This window comes from Peromyscus maniculatus, chromosome 14, assembly GCF_049852395.1.
Source record: "Peromyscus maniculatus bairdii isolate BWxNUB_F1_BW_parent chromosome 14, HU_Pman_BW_mat_3.1, whole genome shotgun sequence".
Taxonomy (NCBI): domain Eukaryota; kingdom Metazoa; phylum Chordata; class Mammalia; order Rodentia; family Cricetidae; genus Peromyscus; species Peromyscus maniculatus.
The window spans coordinates 53,995,676-54,017,204 of record NC_134865.1 but is presented as its reverse complement, the minus strand read 5'-3'; the positions used below and the strand labels follow the sequence as shown (position 1 = coordinate 54,017,204).

At 46.9% G+C, this 21,529-nt stretch overlaps 1 protein-coding gene across 1 annotated transcript in view; it reads right to left on the bottom strand.

The window, feature by feature from the left end:
• Ttc9 (tetratricopeptide repeat domain 9) overlaps positions 1-21,263 on the bottom strand; it is a 37,484-nt gene extending 16,221 nt beyond the window's left edge. Inside the window, exon 1 of the mRNA XM_006973080.4 lies at positions 20,688-21,263. Within this exon, the coding sequence (XP_006973142.1) occupies positions 20,688-21,090 (403 nt within the window). The 5' untranslated portion in view covers positions 21,091-21,263. The remainder of the gene's footprint in view (positions 1-20,687) is intronic.
• Between the last annotated feature and the right edge of the window lie 266 nt (positions 21,264-21,529).

Here is a 21,529-nt window from a genome sequence, read left to right as displayed (position 1 = left end):
CACTGGGTTAAAACACCTCATGCCAGTGCTGAAAAAACGGTAAATAAGGAGGTAGTTGCGGTCACTATCTGTTTCCCTTGTAGGCTTCTTAACAGGGTGGAGAAACAGCACTCAAGTGCCAGCTCTGAAATCCAGAGAAACCTACAGTCTTGAGAGTGTGTCTCCTAAAATCAGGTTTATTTGATGTGGGGATCCCTGTACCATAGGTCCACAGACTCAGGACTCCAAGGACTATAGGGACCGCATGTGTGTCCCCTTCCCCAAATTTTAGCACTTAAGAATTGTACTTCCCTTTTGATGCTTATTTTTTGCAGTACTGGGAACGGAACCTCAGATGTGCTAAGAAAGTACTTTACTACGGAGCCATATGCCTACCCCCTTTCATTTCTTTTTTCTTTTTTTATTTTTTTGAGAAGTTCACACAAAGTATTTTGGTAATATTCACTCCTATCCCCCACATCTACACCCCCTTTCTTACTCACCCATCTTTGTCTTTTGTTTTTCTAACTCATCAAGTACAATTTGTGTTGCCCATCTACTCTAGGATATGTGGCCTTCCACTCTCATGTAGTCAATTGACTAGGGGCCATACCCTTAAAGAACACTGCCCCCCCACCCCCCACACCCCCCCCCCACCCCCCACACCCCCACCCCCCCCACACCCCCACACCCCACACACCCCCCACACCCCCACACCCCCACACCCGCCTTCCCAGCAGCTATCATTTTCCAATAGTTTGTCAGCTAAGGGTGGGACTTAGATACACCTCCCCTCCCCATGCTGGAGTTTTGTCTGGCTTGAATTTGCACAGGATGTCTTGTGCAGGCCCTCATAACCACAGTGAGTTCATAGGGGCAGCTGCCTCAATGTGTCTGGAAAACACAGTTGCCTTGGAGTCATTCACCACCTCTGGCTTTTCCAATCCTTCTGCCCACCCCGCCCCCAATGACTAATGAATCCTGGGACGAGGCGGTATAGCTGTCCCATTTAGGGCTGAATATTCCTCAGTATTTCATTCTCTGCACCTAGTCCAGCTGTGAGTCTCTCTTTGTTCATCACCGTCTGCTACATAAAGAAGAAACTGCTACATAAAGAAACTCCTCTGATGAGAGTTGAGAAATGCACCGACCTATGAGCATAATGATAAATCATCAGGAGCTGGCTTAATACTATGTCAGTTTTGCAGAATAATAGTAGTAGATTCTCCCCTAGGGCCTATGACATGTTTACCCAAGGTTCTTGGCCCAGATAAAGTGCCAGGTATGGGTTTCACCTTGTGGAGTAAGCTTTTAGTCAAATCAGAAAACAGTTGGTTACTCCCATGGTATTCCTGCCACTATTGAACCAGTGAGCGTGTCTTGCCAGGCTGGTTATTATTGTAGCTTCCAGGGTTCACATCTGGGTGAGATTGATGATTATTCTTCTGGTAATGTGCGTAACACCTTCCAGAACTATAAAAACTAGCCAGTGGGTATGCATTTTGCAGGTGAGTATCATCTTGATTTCTCCATGTTCTGTGACTCAAGCATGTGGTGCCTTCAGTAACAACAAGGTCTTAATGGCAAGTTCAGGGGAACGGTGACCATGAGCGATGACAACAGCCTATGTTTGGGGTTATATGGGACCCCATTGGCCAACAACTTCAAAAGAGGTAACTCTATTCCTGGCACTGAGCTTTTTAGCTGTTAGCCTGTCGTATCTAGTAGGGGAATTGTTGCCCCGCTATAGGGCAGCTCCACTTAAGCATTTGACGTGGGTATATATTTTAAGAAGCATTTACAGTAGTAGGTTTCCAAACGACTTTTTCTTAAGGTCTTTGGTGTTACTTACTCCTCCCCACATTCCCATCCCCCACTCCAGTTTAATCCTTCCTGCTCTGCTCTTCCTCTTTAACCCTTTATAGCACGATGGTCTATCTCCCTTCCCTTGAACCACCCTCCCCAGGTCTCCATATTTCCTGACCACTATAGGTATTCCAAATGAAATACATGTATCTGGAGTCCAAGCTAACATTCACAAGGAGAGAAAACGTGCAACATTTGCCCTTCTGGGTCTGGGTTCCCTCACGCAGAATGATCATTTCCGGCTCTATCCATGTACCTGTGGATTTCATAATTTTGTTTTTTCTGTGTAAATGTACCATATTTTCATTATACATTAATCAGTAGATAGACATTCTAGGCTGTTTCCATTTCCTGGCTATTGTGACTAGAACAGCAATGATCATGGATGTGCAGGTATTTCTATAGTAGGATATAGTATCCTTTCTTTCCTTTCCTTTTCTTTTTTTTTTTTTTTTTTTTTTTTTTGAGACAGGGTTTCTCTGTGTAGCTTTGCACCTGGATCTCACTCTGTAGCCCAGGCTGGCTTCGAACTCACAGAGATCTACCTGCCTCTGTCTCCCAAGTGCTGGGATTAAAGGCATGAGCCACCACCGCCCAGCCTATAGTATCCTTTAGGTATATAACCAAGAGTGGTGTAGCTAGATCATATGGTAGATCTATTTCTAGCTTTTTGAGGGACCTCCAATACTGATTTCCATAGTGGCTGCACCAGTTTGCACTGCACAGCAGTGAATAGGTGTTGTCCCCTTTCTCCACATCCATGCCAACATTTGTTGTCATTATTTTAATCTTTATTGTGAGACAGAATCTTACTAAATTGCCCAGGCTTGCCTTGAACCTGTGAAAAAGGATCTACCTTAGCCTCCTGAATGACTGAGATCACAAATCTGTGTTTCTTTTCTTTTTCATAAAAGATTTATTTTCGTGTGTGTGTGTGTGTGTGTGTGTGTGTGTGTGTGTGTGTGTGTGTACACCATATGTGTGCAGGGACCTATGGAGGTCAGAAAAGGGCATTGGATCACATGGATATGGAACTGCAAGCAGTTGTGAGCCACCTACATGGGTGCAGTAAACCAAACTTAGTTCTCTGGAAGAGCAGGAAATGCTGAGCCATCTCTCCAGTGCCCAGATCTGTGTTTCTTAAGAAACATCCAGCTGTTAAGCCCAGGATAGTCATTGGGTACTCCAGGACTAGCCAAAGGATGGAGATATCAGATGGCCACGTTCTAGAGCTGAGAAATCTGCATGTGTAGACAAACAATTGTTCTCAGACAGACAGACTGTCAAATCATGGCATCCCGGTTATTTCTCTTGGTGACTTGAGATTTCTGGCTGGAGAGAAGGAACCTGGGCAGGGGGGTAGGGAAGGAGCAGGGCAAATGCTGCATGGTAAGAGCAGAAGAATCCAGCTATGTGTCAGTGGCCAATGGGCATGCACCTCCTGGGAGGGCAATCAGCACAGAGTAGGGAATCCGGAGTGAGCAAAGGGCTAGACCTGCTTTCTAAGCACTGACCTGAGTTACTCTTGATATGCCCCCCAAGGCATGTTCTAGTATTTTGTCCATTTTTCAGGAATCAGAGACACAAGGAAGTTGAGTCACTTGCCGAAGGCCATCAAGTGAAGTGTCGGAGCCAGGGTTAGGCTTGAGGACATCTGTCAGTCCAGGATTAGACTCTAGGCCTTCCTGTCAGTCACCTTTTAGACATCTATCTACCTTCCCTCCACCATCTCTCCCCAGCAGCTGTCAATCTGGTCTCCATGTTTTAAATGTGGTCATTTCAAAATTGTTATATGGGCTGGGCATGGTGGTACATGCCATAGTCCTAGGAGTCAGGATTCAGTGGTAGGAGGACTGTGAGTTCCAGGCCAACCTAGGATACATAGTGAGTTCAAAGGCAGCCCGGGCTACATACAGAAATCCTTTCTTATAAAAAAAGAATAAACAAACTAATCAACAGAAAGAGAGAAAGAAAGAGAAGGGGAGGGGAGGAAAGGGAATAATATTAAGTTTTTTAGAATTATTTTTAGTCAACATAATTCCCTTGAGCTCTAAGCTGTCACATGTATCAACAATTCACTCTCTCTCGTGCCTGAATAGTATTCTATGGTGTGGATAGAATCATTTAGTCACAGTTAATTATTTATCTACTGAGGCACACCTGAGCTATATTTTTCCTCTGTTAAAACTAAGTTACGGGCGGTGGTGGCGCACGCCTTTAATCCCAGCACTTAGAAGGCAGAGACAGGAGAATCTCTGTGAGTTCCAGACCAGCCTGGTCTACATACGAGTTCCAGGACAGCCAGGGCTATACAGGGAAACCTTGTCTCAAAAAACAACAACAACAAAACTAAGTTACAGAATGGTCCTGACACCATAAGGTTTATGAATTGTGAGTTATTATGGATAAAGCTGATAGGAACAGTTATTTCTCCTTTATTTCTCTTGAACAAATGCCTAAGAGTTCAATTCCTAGGTCATAAAGGAGAACAACCCTTCAGTCTCTTGCTACTAGGTGTAAAGTGAGTCTTAGTTTCTTGTAGATGGCTTTTTAAAGATCAGGTACCCCTTCCATTCTATTTCTATTGGTAGCTTACTGAGAAAGTATGGCTTTGAAAAAGTCTATCCGTTATAACACCCTCTTGCCTACAGGTATGGCTTGTATAGAATGCATTGGGGGAATCTCTTCCTAATGAAATTGTGCCTACAGATGTGACCATCAAGTGGATTCTTTTAGTTATTAAGATTTTACTTTTCATAATCACATACTTAAGTCAGGGGATGCCCATCTTTGCAGTTGTTTATGACACATGTTTCCTTTGCTTTTCCAGACGAGCATCAAGGCTTTTTAAATCCTCACCCAGCACCCGTCACGGTGACGCTCACGATTAGTAAGTAGTATTACCTAGCAGGTATTGTTGGCTCGGCTTCCAGAAGCTAGGGCTCAGGGCATTAAGTGACTTTCTAAGTTTACACTCAACTAGCAGGGAGACAGCCAGGATCACTTACTCCCAAGTCACACCCACGGAAGCAGAACTTGGTGTTGCTATTCTCCAACGGCTTCTTCCACGACCAGAGAGTGGGAAATGGTTGTGAGCAGGAGGATGGCCAGATGGGAGCCAGTGCCCTCCAAGTAGCTGTGTCTTTGTTCTCAGAAGTATATTCCCTTCCTGCCAACCAGACAGAGGAGTCTCCCACCACACTGCTGCCATTCCCACACTCGGGTCCCACTTGGCAGATTTATCTCGAGGGGGTACATTCTTATTCCATCCCCACACATTTCAGACCTCCTCCTTTTACAGGCGATCACGGGTTCCCACTAGATTCAACACGAATATTGTCGAACATGTCTGCTGTTTCTCTCGTGTCTGGGACAGTCTCTTAGAACTCCTTTGCCATTACCAATCTGCCATTTTCCCATCTCTGAAGCCTCCAGCTGGATGGCCCAGTGCTTTTGGTACTCATTTTTCTCTCACTATCACTGTGGATCCCGGTCAGATGTCCTTGGTAAAGCTATTCAATAAGGACTCACTTCCCTGTGGCCTCTGCCGGGGCTTCATATGGAAATCCCTCAAAAGATACTGCTTTCCTCACGTTTTTAATTCATATTCACTCTACTGGCAAGCCATCCCTTCACACTGCAAGCCCTGCATGTGTACAGTCAACTGTCAGTCACACATATTTGGAGGGGGTAAAAAAAAAAAAAAGAAAAAAAACTGCATCCATACTGAACAGACTCTTTGCAAGAAAAATTGTAAAAATTGTAAATTTCTTGTAAAAAGTCTGTTATGTACAGACTGTATGGTCATTATTTCCTAAGACAGTATTATAGCTGTCCACGTGGCAATTGCATTTTTAGGTCATGTAAGTAATCAGAAGTGATTTAAAGTACACAGGAGTATGTGTGGAGGTTACATGCAAATATGATGCCGTGTTGTGTAAGGAACAAGAGGATCTGTAGATCTCTGCTGTCTAGTGAGGCTCCTGGAACCAACCCCCATGTAGATTTGGAAGATGATGGGGTAGCCGATGAATGGCTGGTGAAGGAGCCAAGGTCGAAAGCCAGTTTAGAACCCTCTATATTAACGGATATTTACAGACTTTGGAATCCACTGAAGAGAGATGCAGCACTGAGTCTCAAGGTCAGTTCAGCCTTCAGTGACTGTCTCATGTCACTTCCAAGATGGAGGTCCCTACCTGGCTGCTATGGCAGCTCTCTCCCAAGTTATCCCAACCTTGGTCCCCAACACTCACTCTTGATCTTGATGTGATAGAGAAGGCAGTGGAGGCGTGAGGGGTGACAGGACAGTGTGTACTGAGTCTGTATTAATACTCACTCTTCTTTCTGGAAGCTTGGAGGCAGGTACTGGGTGAATTCAAGTGGACGAAATACAGCCAACCCTTTGGGTAGGGTCAGTTTAGCTATTTGCTATGCGATGACATGTACAATCACCAGAAATAGTCAGGAGAAACCCACCTGGTCCTATCTTTCCCTTGTCAGCTCTGTCCCAGGACATATCTTGGTCTGGCCTTGAGTCAGGGATAGGGAGAAATCAGAAGCCAGATTTCCACCCTGTTCTTTTTTGATAGTGTGGTGGTTTGAATGAGATGGCTCTCACAGGCTCAGATATTTGCACCCACCTCACACTCATATCACCAGAGGTCAGAAGACCCACCCACCTTTAGTCTGGCCACACCTTCCTGTGGCAACCTACAGAAAAGACATAGAAAAGCTCTCTGCCTGCTGCCTTTGGATCAGGATGTAAAGTTCTCGGTTACTGCTCCAGCACCATGTCTGCCTGCCTGCTGCCCGCCACCATACTCCTCACATGGTGATAATGGACTAATCCTCCGAAACTGTAAGTGAGCCCCCAATTAAATGCTTTCCTCATAAGTGTTTCTGTGTGTCTCTTCACAGCAATAGAACAGTAACCAAGACAGATCAAAATGAAACAACAAAAAACCAAACCTTCCTGTTCTGATAACCTTTCCTGCCATTCTTGAGTGACTCCAGTGACGGGTCTTCTGCCCCTGTTGTCTCTCCCACTGGCCTTCCACCATGTTATCAGATGCTTGGGAGTAAGTTAACAGGCACAACTGAAACAGGAAAAGCCACACGCGGCCTTCCTGGCGGCACAGTATCAGAGCAGACTGTTAAGATAGCCAAGACATTGACTAGTAGGACTCTAGCTAAATGAACGAGGGCACATGGATGCAACTGGGCGCACTGTAGACAATAAGAATGTTTAACGGCACCAGAAATATTCTCAATGGAAAATACTGATGGAAAATGGAGAATGCAAAAATTTGTGCACTGAATGCTGTTAAAAAAAAAAAAAATTCACAACCTCTCCGCCCTCCTCCTCCCCCCTCCCCAGGATGATCTTCATCAGCTGCCTCAGATAAGTATGGGGAATCTTGGAGGTAGGTACTGGGTAATTCGAGGAGACAGAATACAACCAAACTGCTCTGCAAATGTAATGACAGGAGCTGGGAAGGCATGGGAACGAGGAAAAAGTGATAAACAAAGCCGGTAGAAGGCACCTGCCAAACAAGTAAGGGATTAGTAATTAATTCCTCATAGTGCCATGGCTGGTAAGTTTTAATAATAAGAATTTCTAAGGGACAGAAACGTTTTGTGCATCTCATAAACTCCAGTAAAACGTGGGGTGAGCCGGGAGGTAGTGGCGCACGCCTTTAATCCCAGCACTCGGGAGGCAGAGCCAGGCGGATCTCTGTGAGTTCGAGGCCAGCCTGGTGTCCAAAGTGAGTTCCAGGAAAGGTGCAAAGCTATACAGAGAAACCCTGTTTCGAAAAAAAAAAAACCTGGAGTGACTCAACAGACTAGTGCAGTGGGATGTAAGGAGATGGCAATGAGGCCTGCGCTGCTCTTGGTGACATCTAGGGGGACTGAGCAGCACCTCGTGGAATTAAAAGAGTCAAAAGAGACCAACTTCATTCTTTTTTCAAGACAGGGTTTCTCCGGGGAGTTTTGGTGCCTATCCTGGATCTTGTTCTGTAGACCAGGCTGGCCTTGAACTCATCTGCCTGGCTCTGCCTCCTGAGTGCTAGGATTAAAGGTGTGCACCACCGCCGCCCGGCTTCCAGCTTCATTCTTAAACCAACTGGAGAAAGGTAAATCTTGAAGTGAGGTGGCTGGTGACTATAATTTATTTGTTGCCATAATTTCTTATACTTTCAACAACTTCAATTATTACGATGTTTTATTTTTTTAATTAAAAACTATTAAATCAAAATGTGAAGAGAAACCAAATGTGGGTTTCTATTCTGTTAAAGAGAGAAGGGATTCCACACAGACAGTGTTGCCTGGTTATAGGGCAGTGCCTTAGGGTTGAGAACTGGGGACGTCCTGGTCTTCAAACACCTGAGAGGAGATCCAAGGGACACACATCCACTACTCTCTCACTCCCAGGATATGCAGCCTAGGAGGCAGCTCTGGCATCCAGGCGCCTGCACGACACCTAGAAGATGGGCAGCATCTGTCTGTGACTTCTCCCATGGGCACCTGCCACATTCCACTCCATCATCCCACTCCATCATCCCACTCCATCATCCCACTCCATCATCCCACTCCATCATCCCACTCCATCATCCCACTTGCTTTCTTGTTAAGCTCCATGGTGACCTACAGGGACCTGAATGATTGCAGAATGTATCTTCTCATCTCATCAAGGCCTGCTGTCAGTCAGACAGCTGGAGACAGGGTTGATTTGGGAGAGCACCCGCCTGCCTGTAGCTCTTTCCCTGCTGGTTCAGTTCACAGAAAGAAGCTGGGGAACCCTGGGGCTGAGGATGAAATGTGGAGAACAGACACATCTAACTGAGCCTCATTCACTTACAAGGTGTCAGCCTGCAGCCCATGACAGCCTAGACACCAGCAGGTTCTTTCCTTTTTTACTGTGTGTGTGTGTGTACATGGAGACCAGAGGTTAACTTGGGTGTCCCCCTCAGTCACTTTCCACCATGTATATTGAGATGACGTCTCTGACTTGAACCCAGAGCTCGTGATTCAGCTAGTCTAGGTAGGAGCCTTGCTCTGGGGATACTCTTGTCTTCTCTTCCCAAGCGCTGGGCTTACAGGAGGACCACCACTCCTGCCCAGAGCTTTCGTGGGTGCTGGGGATCTGAACGCTGGTATTCGAGTTGTTAGCAAGTACTTTACCCATTGCCCCACCTCTCCAATGCCCACCTGTGTGTTTCCTGAATGGATCCCTCACTCCTGAGAAGCCGGAAGGGGGTGGTACAGGCTTTTGACTCTCTGGGCCCAGGAAAGGGGGTCCTGATGGGATCCACCCGACTCTCAGAGAACATCTGGTCAGCTTTTCCTTCACTCACACTCCCCACACGGACACCAAAGGTGTTGGATACGTCTTGCTCACCTTTCCTACCCTGTGGCTGCTTGGTGGGTGAGACTTCCATGACCCCTTCCTTGTCCTCAGAGTTTTCTCATCTCCTTCTCACGCCCCCAGAGCCTCCTTTGCCACATCCTCCTCACCTCCTTCCAGGTACTTCCCTCTACTGACATTAATATATCCACCTCTGCATCCCATGTGGTACATATCTTATTCCCATGCAGTAACGAATAAAGTAGCTCCCGGGCAGGGGTTAAGTTCTGTCTGGAGTTAACGGAAAAGCCAAGATTCAAATCCAGATCCGTATGCTAAACGGGGATCGTTCTCCATTACTCAGCCATACTTGTTCATTGCTAGGGCCCTGCGGTGCGGCTCAGGCTTTCCTCTGTGTTTTGTGCCCCCCCTACCCCTGAACACAGGCATATAGCCCTCCCTATAGAGGTATCAGAGAAGAGACTACTCAAATTTCTAATAGTTCTGTGGTCTCTACAGTCTGGAGGTGACAGGCCTATCAGAGAAAAGTGCTCAGTTTTGACTTAGTATGACTAAAACCGTCAGATCTGGCTGGACTCCCCAAGGCTATTCAGCTTTAGGCCACTGGTGGTTTTTTTTTTTTTTTTTTTTTTTTTTTTTTTTTTTTTGGTGAGATGCTACAATTTGGCGGGCATCTATTCCCCGAAAATCTTGCCCTTGCCAGCCTGCGTCTCAAAAGCTTTTTTGTCTCTTTCCTTGCCTCCCTGGGGTCATTTCTGGTGTGGATGACTGCATGGCTGGAGTCGAAGTCAGAACTTTTGACACATCAGGGCAGACACAGCATCAGTGGGTGCTATTTCCGGCCAACAATGGATGCCAGGGTCCATATAGAAATTTATATCGGCTTTAACCCTTCCTCAGTCCACCGTCCTCTCAGACACCCCATATCCCTAACATCCCGGGAGACAATGAAATCCCTTGGCCACTTCTCCGAGTTACAGGGGTTGCCTGGCAATCTCAGCCAAGTTCTTTGAATGCATAGCTGTCAGCACAGATGAGTCAATTGGAATAAAAGAGGGCTTGTCTCCCATTTCCCTCCCCAGATCTGGCGGTTCCCAGAGACAAGACAGGAGGATGGCTACAAGCCCTGCAAAATCCTAGTGGTTTGGTGCTCCTGAAGGGGGATTTGGAGAGAAGCTGCCCCACTGTTTATACACAGGGAAACCGAGCCTCTGAAGGATGGGCTCGGCCTGAAGGTGCAGAGCAGGGTTTCAGCAGAGCCTGGTCTTCAAAGTCTGCCCCCCACTTGGCATTCTGAGAACAGAGTGGTTCAAGTCTGGGTGGTGAAGAGCCATGGCAGGTGTCCAGTAAAGATCAGATGAATGAGTAGGCCTCCTTCTGGTACTCTGTCGGAGCCAGCAGCAGGCAGGATTCCCTAGACAAGAATCCTGAACACTCATCCCACCCCTTCCCAAATGCTAGAGACACATCAGTAATGTTCAGGACCAACCTGGGTCACAAGCGATGACCCTATTCTTCCCCGGCTCACTACCAGATCCAATTTATGCCAATGTGCGACGTTCTCCTTACTCTGTGAGCTACCATGCTGCCAGGATTGAGCTCTGTATGTGGACTGGATCCTATCAGGGGACATAAAGAGAAAACACGGAGTCTGGGATAATTTGTTTGACATCTTTGATGTTACTGTCTGACAAAGACAGACGAGACATAGTTGATTCCCAGAGTGATGCTGAGAAACGTGTTTGTGTGTTGGGTTACCTTGGGGTAAATGTAAGGAAAGCGAGAGAGCTCATAATTTCTCTGCACAGAAAACTAATGTCATCATTTTTCTTTTAAAAAATGTTATGAAGCATACAGTTAATATATATTATATATTGTATATAATATACATACAAGCAAATATTACCGAAAGATTTCAAATAAAGAGCTCAGCTCCTTTGTCTGTCTTTCTTCTGTCTAAAGTTCCTCAACTAACCTCTGTTTTCAAAGGTGACAACGGACTACTTCACTGTGGTTTCACATAATCTCAAATGTTCTTAAATATTCAAGTAAGGGAAGTTATATTAAATGCTCTTCTGCATTCTGCCTTTTTTTGCATAATAAATTTTGGAGACTGATCTCCATAACACAGAAGCATGCTGTTCTGTGTGATGGCTTGTGGTTCCGAAGAGAAGGACATGGGGAATTTATCTTTAAGAGAAGGGAGAGGACTTCAGAGGTCCCAGAATCCAACCCTTCATTTTTTTTTTTTTTTTTGGTTTTTCGAGACAGGGTTTCTCTGCGTAGCTTTGCGCCTTTCCTGGAACTCACTTGGTAGCCCAGGCTGGCCTCGAACTCGCAGAGATCCGCCTGGCTCTGCCTCCCAAGTGCTGGGATTAAAGGCGTGCGCCACCACCGCCCAGCTCAACCCTTCATTTTTATAAACTAGAAACCTGTAACTCAAGAGGTAAAATTCCTTGGCTCGAGGCACACAGCCAACAGGAGACAGAATTGTAGTCCAGGTCCCTTCACATCAGGCCAGGCTTCTGCTATGTTTCTAAAGATGGGCTTGTGTGAAGAGAGTAGCCACAGGTCAGCTTCCAGAGAACACACCCACTGCACCTTCCCTAGCAGGTGATTTCTTCTGTGTCTGAAGTCAACACCTACTCTTAGCATTCCCACTTAAACTTCTCAAAACTTGTGGCTGGAGCCACAAACTCTGGAGCAGGGAGGAAACCCAAAGGAGGCAGCGGGTGGGCTTCTGAGTCTCTATGCTCATTGAATAGTTTCACATATTGGATTATGTTGTGGAGTATTATTTTAAGATGTGTTACATTTATTTATACTGTGGGACATTTGTTCTAATGATGCAAAGATGTATTGCATTCTTTTTTTTTGGGGGGGGGGGTTCAAGACAGGGTTTCTCTGTGTAGCTTTAGAGCCTGTCCTGGAACTTGCTCTGTAGACCAGGCTGGGTTCGAACTCACAGAGATCATCTGCCTCAGGATTAAAGGTGTGCACCACCACCCCCAGCTGTATTGCATTCTTTTTTGCTTCATTTGTTTAACTCTGTGAAGCTGTGTTGCTTTGCCTGTCTAAAACACCTGATTGGTCTAATAAAGAGCTGAATGGCCAATATGTAGGCAGGAGAAAGGATAGGTGGGGCTGGTGGGCAGAGAGAATAAATAGGAGGAAAAATCTGGGAAGAGGAGATAGAGGAGCAAGAGAAGGAGGAGGAGAGGAGGACTTGAGGGGCCAGCCACCCAGCTACATAGCAAGCCATGGAGTAAGAAGTAAAGAAAAGTATATAGAAAGGTAAAAGCCTAGGGGTAAAAGATAGATGGGATAATTTAAGAAAAGCTGGCTAGAAACAAGCCAAGCTAAGGCTGGGCATTTATAAGTAATAACAAGTCTCTCTGTGTGCATGTATTTGAGAGCTGGGTGGCGGCCCCCAAAGAGCAAAGAGTGAAAACAACCAACTACAGACTTATTCTCTGACCACACAAACTCAGGCCACCTTTCCACTGACGTGGGAGGGTGTTGAGGCTTATGGTTTGAATGTGAAATGTCCCCACAGGCTCAACTGTTGGAACAGTTTGTCTCTATTTGGTGGCTCTGTTTTGGGAGGGAGGGTTGGGAGGTAGCTGGCAGTCATAGGGCAGCAAATTTGTGGGACATAGCCCTGCTTTCTGCCGGAGCATTCTTCCTGATTGCAGCTCATGTAATCAGTCACCGCAGGCAGGCTCTAACTGCCTCCGCCACGGATCACTCCTATAGTTACGCCTTTCCAGCATGATGGAATGTGAGTCCCAACCAATTCTTCCTTTCTTCATTTGTTCCTGTCATAGGCTCTGTCACAGCATGAAAAGTCACTACCATGCCAGCTCTGCCTGGTCACAGAAGCCAGGACAGAAGTCACAGAAGTCAATCTCTCAGGACCACCACAAAATGAGAAACCTAGTCCCATGAGGCGCAAGCACAGAAAGGGATGCATAAGTTCCAGGAGAAACGACAGAAAGATGAACAAGGGAGTCGCCCTAGAAATGTCAAAGTGCATCCTTCTAACAGTGATGAGATGTTGTTGCAAAAGAAGAAAGCAGACGAACCAATAGAAAATCCAAGAAAGCGCCTTTTAGTACCCAAGCCAATGCCTGCAGAGGTTAGAGATATCAGCTTGTCTTTGGCCTTAAAAAAAAATTAATTTTGTTTATTTATGTTTCTAATTATGTGTCTGTGTGTGGGTATGGCACAGGGTGTCAGTGCCCGAAGAGGTAAAAATTGTCAGATCCCGGCAGAGCTGAGGTTACAGGCAGTGGTGAGCCACCCAAAGTGGGTGCTGGAAACCAAACTCAGATCCTTTTCAAGAGTAGGACACGCTCTTGACAGCAGAGCCATCTCTCCGCCCCCATCTTTGGTCTTTTTATGTCTCATGCTGTTGTCTGGGCTAGGGCACGTTACTGTGCTGTGATTGAGACTCAGCCACACCCATTATCTGGGCAGAAATATAAAACCATTTCAAACATACATCTGACTCCAAAGGAATCAGGCAGCCTTGGGTTGGTTGGTTGCCACATCCAGTTCCCATCCTCACCGTTTGGAACAGGTACAGCCTGGTGGCGAATGAGTACAGTGGAGGAGAGACCTTCCCCTCTGCAGCTGGTGCCCAACCTTTTAACATCCCGGGAGCAGCTTTTGGCTTTTCCGCATCTTGATGTTTCTTCCTGTCTGGACAGCCGCCAGATCTTTGCATCTTGCACAGACATTCTTGAGTATCTGGGCTGTGGAGAATCTGGTTTTAAGATCCCTTCAAGAGTTTCTGGCTAGAGGCTGCATGATGGATGTCCCTTGGAGGCCAAGTAAGGAGCTTCAGAGTCCACTTTAGAGATTCAGCCCAAAGTCCGAGGTCAGACTGTTCTTCCCAGTGTCTTCCCTGAACATGTTCCACACATTTAATCCTTCCATCTTTTTTTTTAAAGATGGTTTTAGAAGCTACATTTATAAGGTCTTTAAAACATATTGTCCAAATGCTACCAACGTGACAGCTCCAGATAGCAGCAGCTTTGAGTCTCTCTTCCTTCCCTCTTAGTTCTTACCCCAAATCTCATCTTTGGGCCACCAGATAATTGTTTGTTACTAGTCATCTTTCAATTGTATTTGTAATTCATCCACCCCTATGCTAGGCTATCTGGTTCCACATCTGTTTTTGCCGAATACTCTTTTCTTTTTGGACTTCATCTCAGAATCTACACCTAGTTTTGTATGTTTTAGATGTACCCATTCAGTCATCTCCTACAGTCTCATTGAGGGTTGACTTCAAAAGCAAACCACTTATGAAGCTGCCTAGGGCCCTTGTTCAGAAGCATCCCAGTATCCAGTGCTTGGTTTTATATTCTTCTGATGCCTTCTTCAAATTCTTAACAATTTTGAGCTTGTGTTTTTTTGTAGAGGAGGTCTGATGACACCATATAATGTGCAGTACTGTTCTTGGAAGCCTCATTCACATATGAATTCATAATACCCCACAAGCACAGACTTCTGGCAGATCCATGACACAGAGTTCAATGTGGGTGGGTAAAGGTGTCGTGTCTTTAATTAAGTAGAAATGTTGGCAAACCCAAGAGACCACACTCTTCCTTAAACCAGAAACTTCTTCAAATTAAGGGGGCAAGGCGGGTGGTGGTGGGGGGGAGATGTTCTAAGTAACACAAATGTCCTATAGAACCTGATCATATCCTTTCTTGTTTCTTTTGAATCTTTGGCTTAGCCAACCACTTATGCTGGAAATGGCAGAAACAAAAGGACAGAGTAACCCATGGTTCCTTCCTCTTTCCTTACTTATCAGAAAACCCTGTGGGAAGTGTGCATATGGCATCTGCATATAAAATATGCATATAAGGAAGTTAAATAAAAACAGTTCATTTGTGTAGCATTTCTACTGTTCCAGTAGGAATGAATTATGCATGCATGTAGGAACTACAAAGTATGAATTGTGTAATTTTTGATTCCACATACAAGTTAAGCAGTCATATTCTCATTTAAAACTGACATTGTACAAAACACAGATGAACAGTAAAATTCATTCCAATATAAAAATTTAACTTTCTTTACTTGTAATGACATTAAATAGCAAATTTGAAAACCACCATGTCAAGAGAGAGATACCAAGAAAGAAAAGTTTTATCTTTTGCCTTGTTTGGTTAGGTTGTTTTTGAGACAGGCCAGCTTGAATTCACTATGTAGACCAGATGGGTTAGTCATGAACTCACTGTGTAGACCAGGCTGACTGGCCTTGGACTAACTATGTAGACCAGACCAACTAGTCCTGAACTCACTATGTAGACCAGACTGGCTAATTCTGAATGCTTATGTAGACCAGGCTGGCTAACCCTGAACTTACTATATAGACAAGGAAAGCTAGCCTTGAACTCATGACCCTCTTGCCTTAACCTTCCAAGTATTGGGTTGCAGTCATGTCCCAGGTAAAATTTTTATATTTTAGGATCATTAGTGATTTGATTTCCCTGCTTTTTGAACAAGTTCCATATTTTCTTTTCTTTTGTTTTTTCAAGACACGGTTTCTCTGTGTAGCCCTGGCTGTCCTGGAACTCATTCTGTAGACCAGGCTGGCCTTGGTCCCAGAGATTCTCCTGCCTCTGCCTCCTGAGCGCTGGGATTAAAGATACATGCCATCATCACTTAAGTTCCATGTTGTGCTAGGCTCTTGTCATAACTAGCTTCCGATTGCTGTGATAGATCACCATGACCAAAAGCAACTTGGGAAGGAGGGGGTTCATTTGGACTTACTCATCCCAGTTACAGTTAGTTCATCATGCAGGGAAGTTGCTAGGGCAGGAGCTGAAGCAGAGGCCGTGGAGGGGTGCTGCTTACTGGCTTTCTCCTCGTGGTTTGCTCACCCTAAATTCTTATACAACCCAGGACCACCAGCCCACTATGGGCTAGGCCGTCCCACATCAACCATAATCAAGAAAATATCTCACAGATTTGCCTATAGGCCAATCGGATGGGGGCATTTGCTCAAACGATCTTGGCTTGCGTCAAGTTGACAAAAAAACTAAGACAGCTCTGAAAATTATGTGCCGAGCCCTGACCTCATGACTTCAAGACATGTCTACTAGCACCAATAAAATTAGTTTCAGAGGACACTATCCCAGGATTTCTCTTGGTATGAACTTGCTCCTAGGCCTTGTCATACTTTTATATTGGGGTCTTCAGGTGAGACTAATATGATACTGTCTACCCTTTGGTAAGACAAAACAAATCTCCCAAAAATAGCTCTAAATAGATAGAAAAATGGCAATAGAACAAAATGGTAAGTGTTTATTACAGGTCATGAGGAATATCAGGGCACAAATTTCTAGCCTTTGATTGGATCCAACGGCACCTATCTCCACAGCTTCACTTGAAAACACCAATAAAACAATGTGTGGTGCATCTCTGTAGCCATACCCCAGACACAGCCTCCAGAGCCCCAAGAGGAAATGATCTACCCTTCATGAGGTTCCAAGGCCCCAGGAGAATCATGTATCTTGTTCAGGTCAACAAGACTCAATCGGCTGTCAAATGCCTGCTTGCTCTGTGGCCTCAGTAAGGCTCAGATTCCTCAGTCTTCCTGGGCGCGTTAGATTAGCTTGTCTATTGAAATTCTGAAAGAAGAAAATACTACACCCTTGAATTTCCCAGAGAACAAGGCATGCAAAACCCCATTAGACATGTACAGCTAGCCAGAGTCCTCCCACCAAAAATGAAATCTGGGCCGGGTGGTGGTGGCGCACGCCTTTAATCCCAGCACTCGGGAGGCAGAGCCAGGCGGATCTCTGTGAGTTCGAGGCCAGCCTGGGCTACCAAGTGAGTTCCAGGAAAGGCGCAAAGCTACACAAGAGAAACCCTGTCTCGAAAAATTAAAAAAAAAAAAAAAAAGAAAAAAAAAAAGAAAAAGAAATCGGAGTCAGAACTGACAATAATCTGGGGCCATTTGCAGACTGCCTGCACACCCTTGTTGGGCCCCCAGGGACATTCAGGTGGGTGTTAGACTAACACCTCTTACTGCATCCTAGTATCTCTCTTGCTGTTCTTGAGGGTTCTATAGACAGAACACGGGGGTTCGTGAGCTTAAGTTTTCTCCAGACGCCTCACCCCAGTCTCTTGTTTAGAGAAAGCAGCCCTTAGCAACACAGCCTAATTCTCTGGGTAGTTCTAAGCTATTCTAAGTACCTTCCCAATGCCAACCCTCTATCTCTACATATGGCTCTAGGTGAAGGACAGCGCCTTAATCACATCACCAGGCTGCCCACCAAAACCCGGATGGAAAGGGTTAGCTGCTTTTCTGCCAGGATGAACCTGCTCTTGCCCACCTCCTTCCTGTTTGTCAGGACTCAGGGTAAAGGCTGTCTCATGGGTCAGGCTGCACTGTGCTAGCTGTAGCTAACATAACACAAGTCTTCCTTCTTTCCTTTCTGTCCAAAGATAACTGAAAATACACTTAAATTTTTTATTTTGTGTTTAAAATAATCTTCATGAAACTATTTTAGTGAAATGTATAAATGCTTCTGACACAGTGGTAAGTGGGGTCAAGAGCAGGATGTGTGACTGTGTACACAGGAGGACAAGGAGCCTTGCTTTGTAAACACACACATATTCAACACAGATTTCTTTCTTTTCTTTTCTTTCTTTCTTTCTTTCTTTCTTTCTTTCTTTCTTTCTTTTTCTTTTCTTTTCTTTTCTTTTTTTTTTTTTTTTTTTTTTTAAGATACGGTTTCTCTGTATAGCCCTGGCTGTTCTAGAACTCACTCTGCAGGCTGGCCTCAAACTCAGAGATCCACCTGCATCTGCCTCCCAAGTGTTGGGATTAAAGGTGTGCGCCACCATGGCCTGACTAAACACAGATTTCTTTTAGGTGGTAGAGTTAGAGGTCATTCTTCATTTCTTTAAATGTTTTGCTGTTTTCTAGAAGGAATCATCTATTTAGGTATCTACTCCTTTGATAATCCCGTGACAAAGGATTATTTGTTTTCACCTGGGACTTCTGAGAGACGGGGAACTGATTTAATGTACCATCCCAAAGGAGAACAACGTCAAGCTTCTCATCAAAGTGATTTCTGTGCAGAGCCTTTCTGCTAGGTGGTGAATTTTCCACACAGGGTGTAGACTTTGACAAAACTGTTCATCTTGTCATCACTCACATCGTTATGTGAGATCTGAAGACATCAAGTGGTCCTCTCAGAGCCTTGAATCAATGTACTGTCTATTTTTCTTTCCTGATTACCAGGACTGAGGGCTCCCCTAAAGAACTTTGAAAATGTGCGCTTTGAGAGCCCACTTGAGTCTGGGTACCAGGTATCAGGGGAAGTCCGGAAGATGCTGGCTTTCTGCATCAAATTGTGATGGTAAGGGCATTGCATTTGGAGATGGATGGCTCTGGAGCCTTGGGATACCCCTCTGCAAGGCGGATGGCCATATTTCTTTCAGTAGCGCGCGCATGTATGTGTGTGTGTGTGTGTGTGTGTGTGTGTGTGTGTGTGTGTGTGTTGCTGCATGGCTGTAATTCTAACCTTCGGAGGCAAGAGGACCTCTGAATTCTAGGCCAGCCTGATCTACATAGCTCCAGGACAGCCAGGGGTACATAGTGAACCCTGTCTCAAAAAAAAAAAAAAAAGTACATGTAGGTACCTAGTACTATACAGGATAAATCATTAATATTAATAAGTGATGGACCCCAGAGAAGGCAGCAGCAGCGGAAGTCTGTGAGGGTCTCCTTCCATCCAAAGTGTTTGGGTGTGGGGGACAGAAGTGGAGGGGCTGTCCAGACCTCAAGGGCTGGCCTGACCAAGGACACATCTTGGGTTTCACCATAGAAATGTAGCCACTTGTGGGGTGGAGGGCCGGCAGTGTTTGCTCCTCACTGGCCAGGAGCCAGCAGTGTGGGGTGAATGTGGTTCTAGAAGGCCTGTGGATAATACTGGAGGCAGGCTCCATTACCACTCCAGAATCACTGCATTAGCCATCCAGAGTGCCTCTGCCTCCACCCACAGCTGCTTTGCCCTTTAACTATTCATCGGGGCAGCGGCCAGTATGCCAGATACTTACAGGAAATCAGAGGAATCAAGTATCCTTTTATGGATTCACATATTCCATCTTTCAGCACCGTTATTTTCTCTGGTGCCGTAATTGGCAATCCTGGGGCCAACATCACCATCTCTACTACTAGTCTACTACTGCGCTACTAGTCCCCTTAGTATAAAAATTCATTATGTTTGTAAGCTACTTCACAATATATAAAGTGTCTCCCCGGGCTGGGTTTCACCCTAGTAAAGAGGATCCCTGATGGGGGCCTGGTAGCACAGTGGTAGAGCGCTTGCCTAAAGATGTCCTCAAACATGGTATAATGGGAAGGCAGAGGGCTGGTGCTCAAAGCTCAAAGGGTTTGAAAAGGGCACAGTTGTAGTATTTCTCTAGCAGACACATCCATGCTCGCCTCCCCCCACCCCTTTGCTGGAACAGGCCACAGTTAGTTCAGGCAACTTCCAGGGTTGGAAACGAAGAGGTGCCCCTTTTATTCTACCAGAGAGGCTTGACCATGCCCAAGTCCCAGCACACTGGCTTGGAGAAGAGGAGAGTGGGTTTGCCATTGTAAGGCAGTGGCTTATACCACTGTTTCCCACATTTCACAGGAAGTCCTTTGAAAGACCCAGAGTTCTCCTTTTTTTTTTTTTTTTTAACTGACTTTAAATATTTGGCACCGTATATAAATTCACCTCATCCCTAAAGTGCACTGTGGGAACGTGTTCCTTTAGCTCAAAGGAAGAGCCTCACGTAGAAGACCAAGAATTCAGCAGGGCTAGCGACCTACCTACCATGAACCCGGGGCTTTTGGGATTGCTGGAGTAACCAGCAGTACCCAGAGAGAAGAAAGTAGCATTTTCGGAATCCATTTTGCTCAGGATGTTGAGGGCATCCTGGAAAAATCCCCTTTGCTACTGGGGCAAAAAAAGAACTTGGGGGAAGGCCGGTTCCTACCGAGATGCATACCTAAGGGAAGGCAGAGGCCAAGTTTGGAGCCAGTGATACCTGAGTGGGGCACTTGGAACCCACGGCTTGTGGGGCACACCTGGGTGCTGCCTCTATATTTTGAACCCAGGTTCACCGGTGAGCAGTAGCTTTCGCTGCCAGACCCGCTGGGTTGCCCCCTGTCTGTCCAGCCATTTAAAGTTAAGATTTACTATGTAAGGGAAGAGACTCGAGATGACTCTGGCCTTTGGAAGGCATCATCTTGAAAGTCACACTTTTTCTCAAGCGCCTCCCTTCCAGGTCTCCTCCCTAGAGCACGGCTGTCACAGGAGGGAGTCAGCGCCGCGGTGTGCCTCACCGGCGCTCTGGGACCCGGAGGGACTAGGTCGGGGGAACAGGGGACGCATGGTCGGGCGGGGCCCCTAGAGGCCGGGGAAAGGAGGGGCGGGGGGCGCGGCGGGGCGCGGCTCACCTGCCAGGCTGTTGTAGCAGTCGATCTCGATGGCTTCAACCGTCTTACTCTGTTCCTCGGAGAGACGGCTGGGTTTGGGGACCCCGGCCGGGGAAGCTGGCCGCGCGTCCCGCTCCCGCTCCCCTGGAGGCGGCAGCAGCCCCTTCAGCTCCAGCAACGCCCGGTGGTATTTTCCGATGGCTTCGCGGAATTTCTTGTCCTTGTAGCACTGCGCCCCTTGGCTCTTGAACTCGTGCGCGCGCCGGATGAGCTCCGCGGGCTCGGCCGCTGACCCAGCTTGGCCCCGCTCCGGGGCCCCTCCGCCGCCCGGGACGCACGGTGGTGGCGCGGCCCGCGGCCCCTCGCCCAGCACGGGCGGGCTAGGGTTCCCCAAGGCTCGGGCCGCCAAGCCCTTCCTCTCCATCCGGCCGCCGCCCGCGCCTGGAGCGCGCCGCGATCCTGGCTTTAAAAGCGCCGGGCGCTGGCTTCGCGCCCCGCAGACTCCGCCGCGGCGGTGACCCTGGGCGCCGCGCGCTTGCCCCGCACTCCCATCCTCGTCGCCAGCCGCCCGAGGCTGCTCCCTCCTCCTGCGATCGCTCCCCCCTCCCAGTTCCCTCCCCCGCTCCCGCGGCGCCCGCCCTCGTCCCCGCCCTTCTCTGCTCCCCGCAACCTGCCGCCGCTGGCTACCGGACCCTGTGCGCGCCTGGCCGTGGTGCAGGGGACAGCGGGCCTGACTGGGGTGGTGGTGATTGTCGCTGACCCGGAAGAAGCTGGGCTTGCTCAACGGAGGGGAGGATTAACGACAAAGAGGGCCCCCTGGTTCTCATTCATCCAGCCTTCCGAGGCGCGCCGCGGCCGAAAGA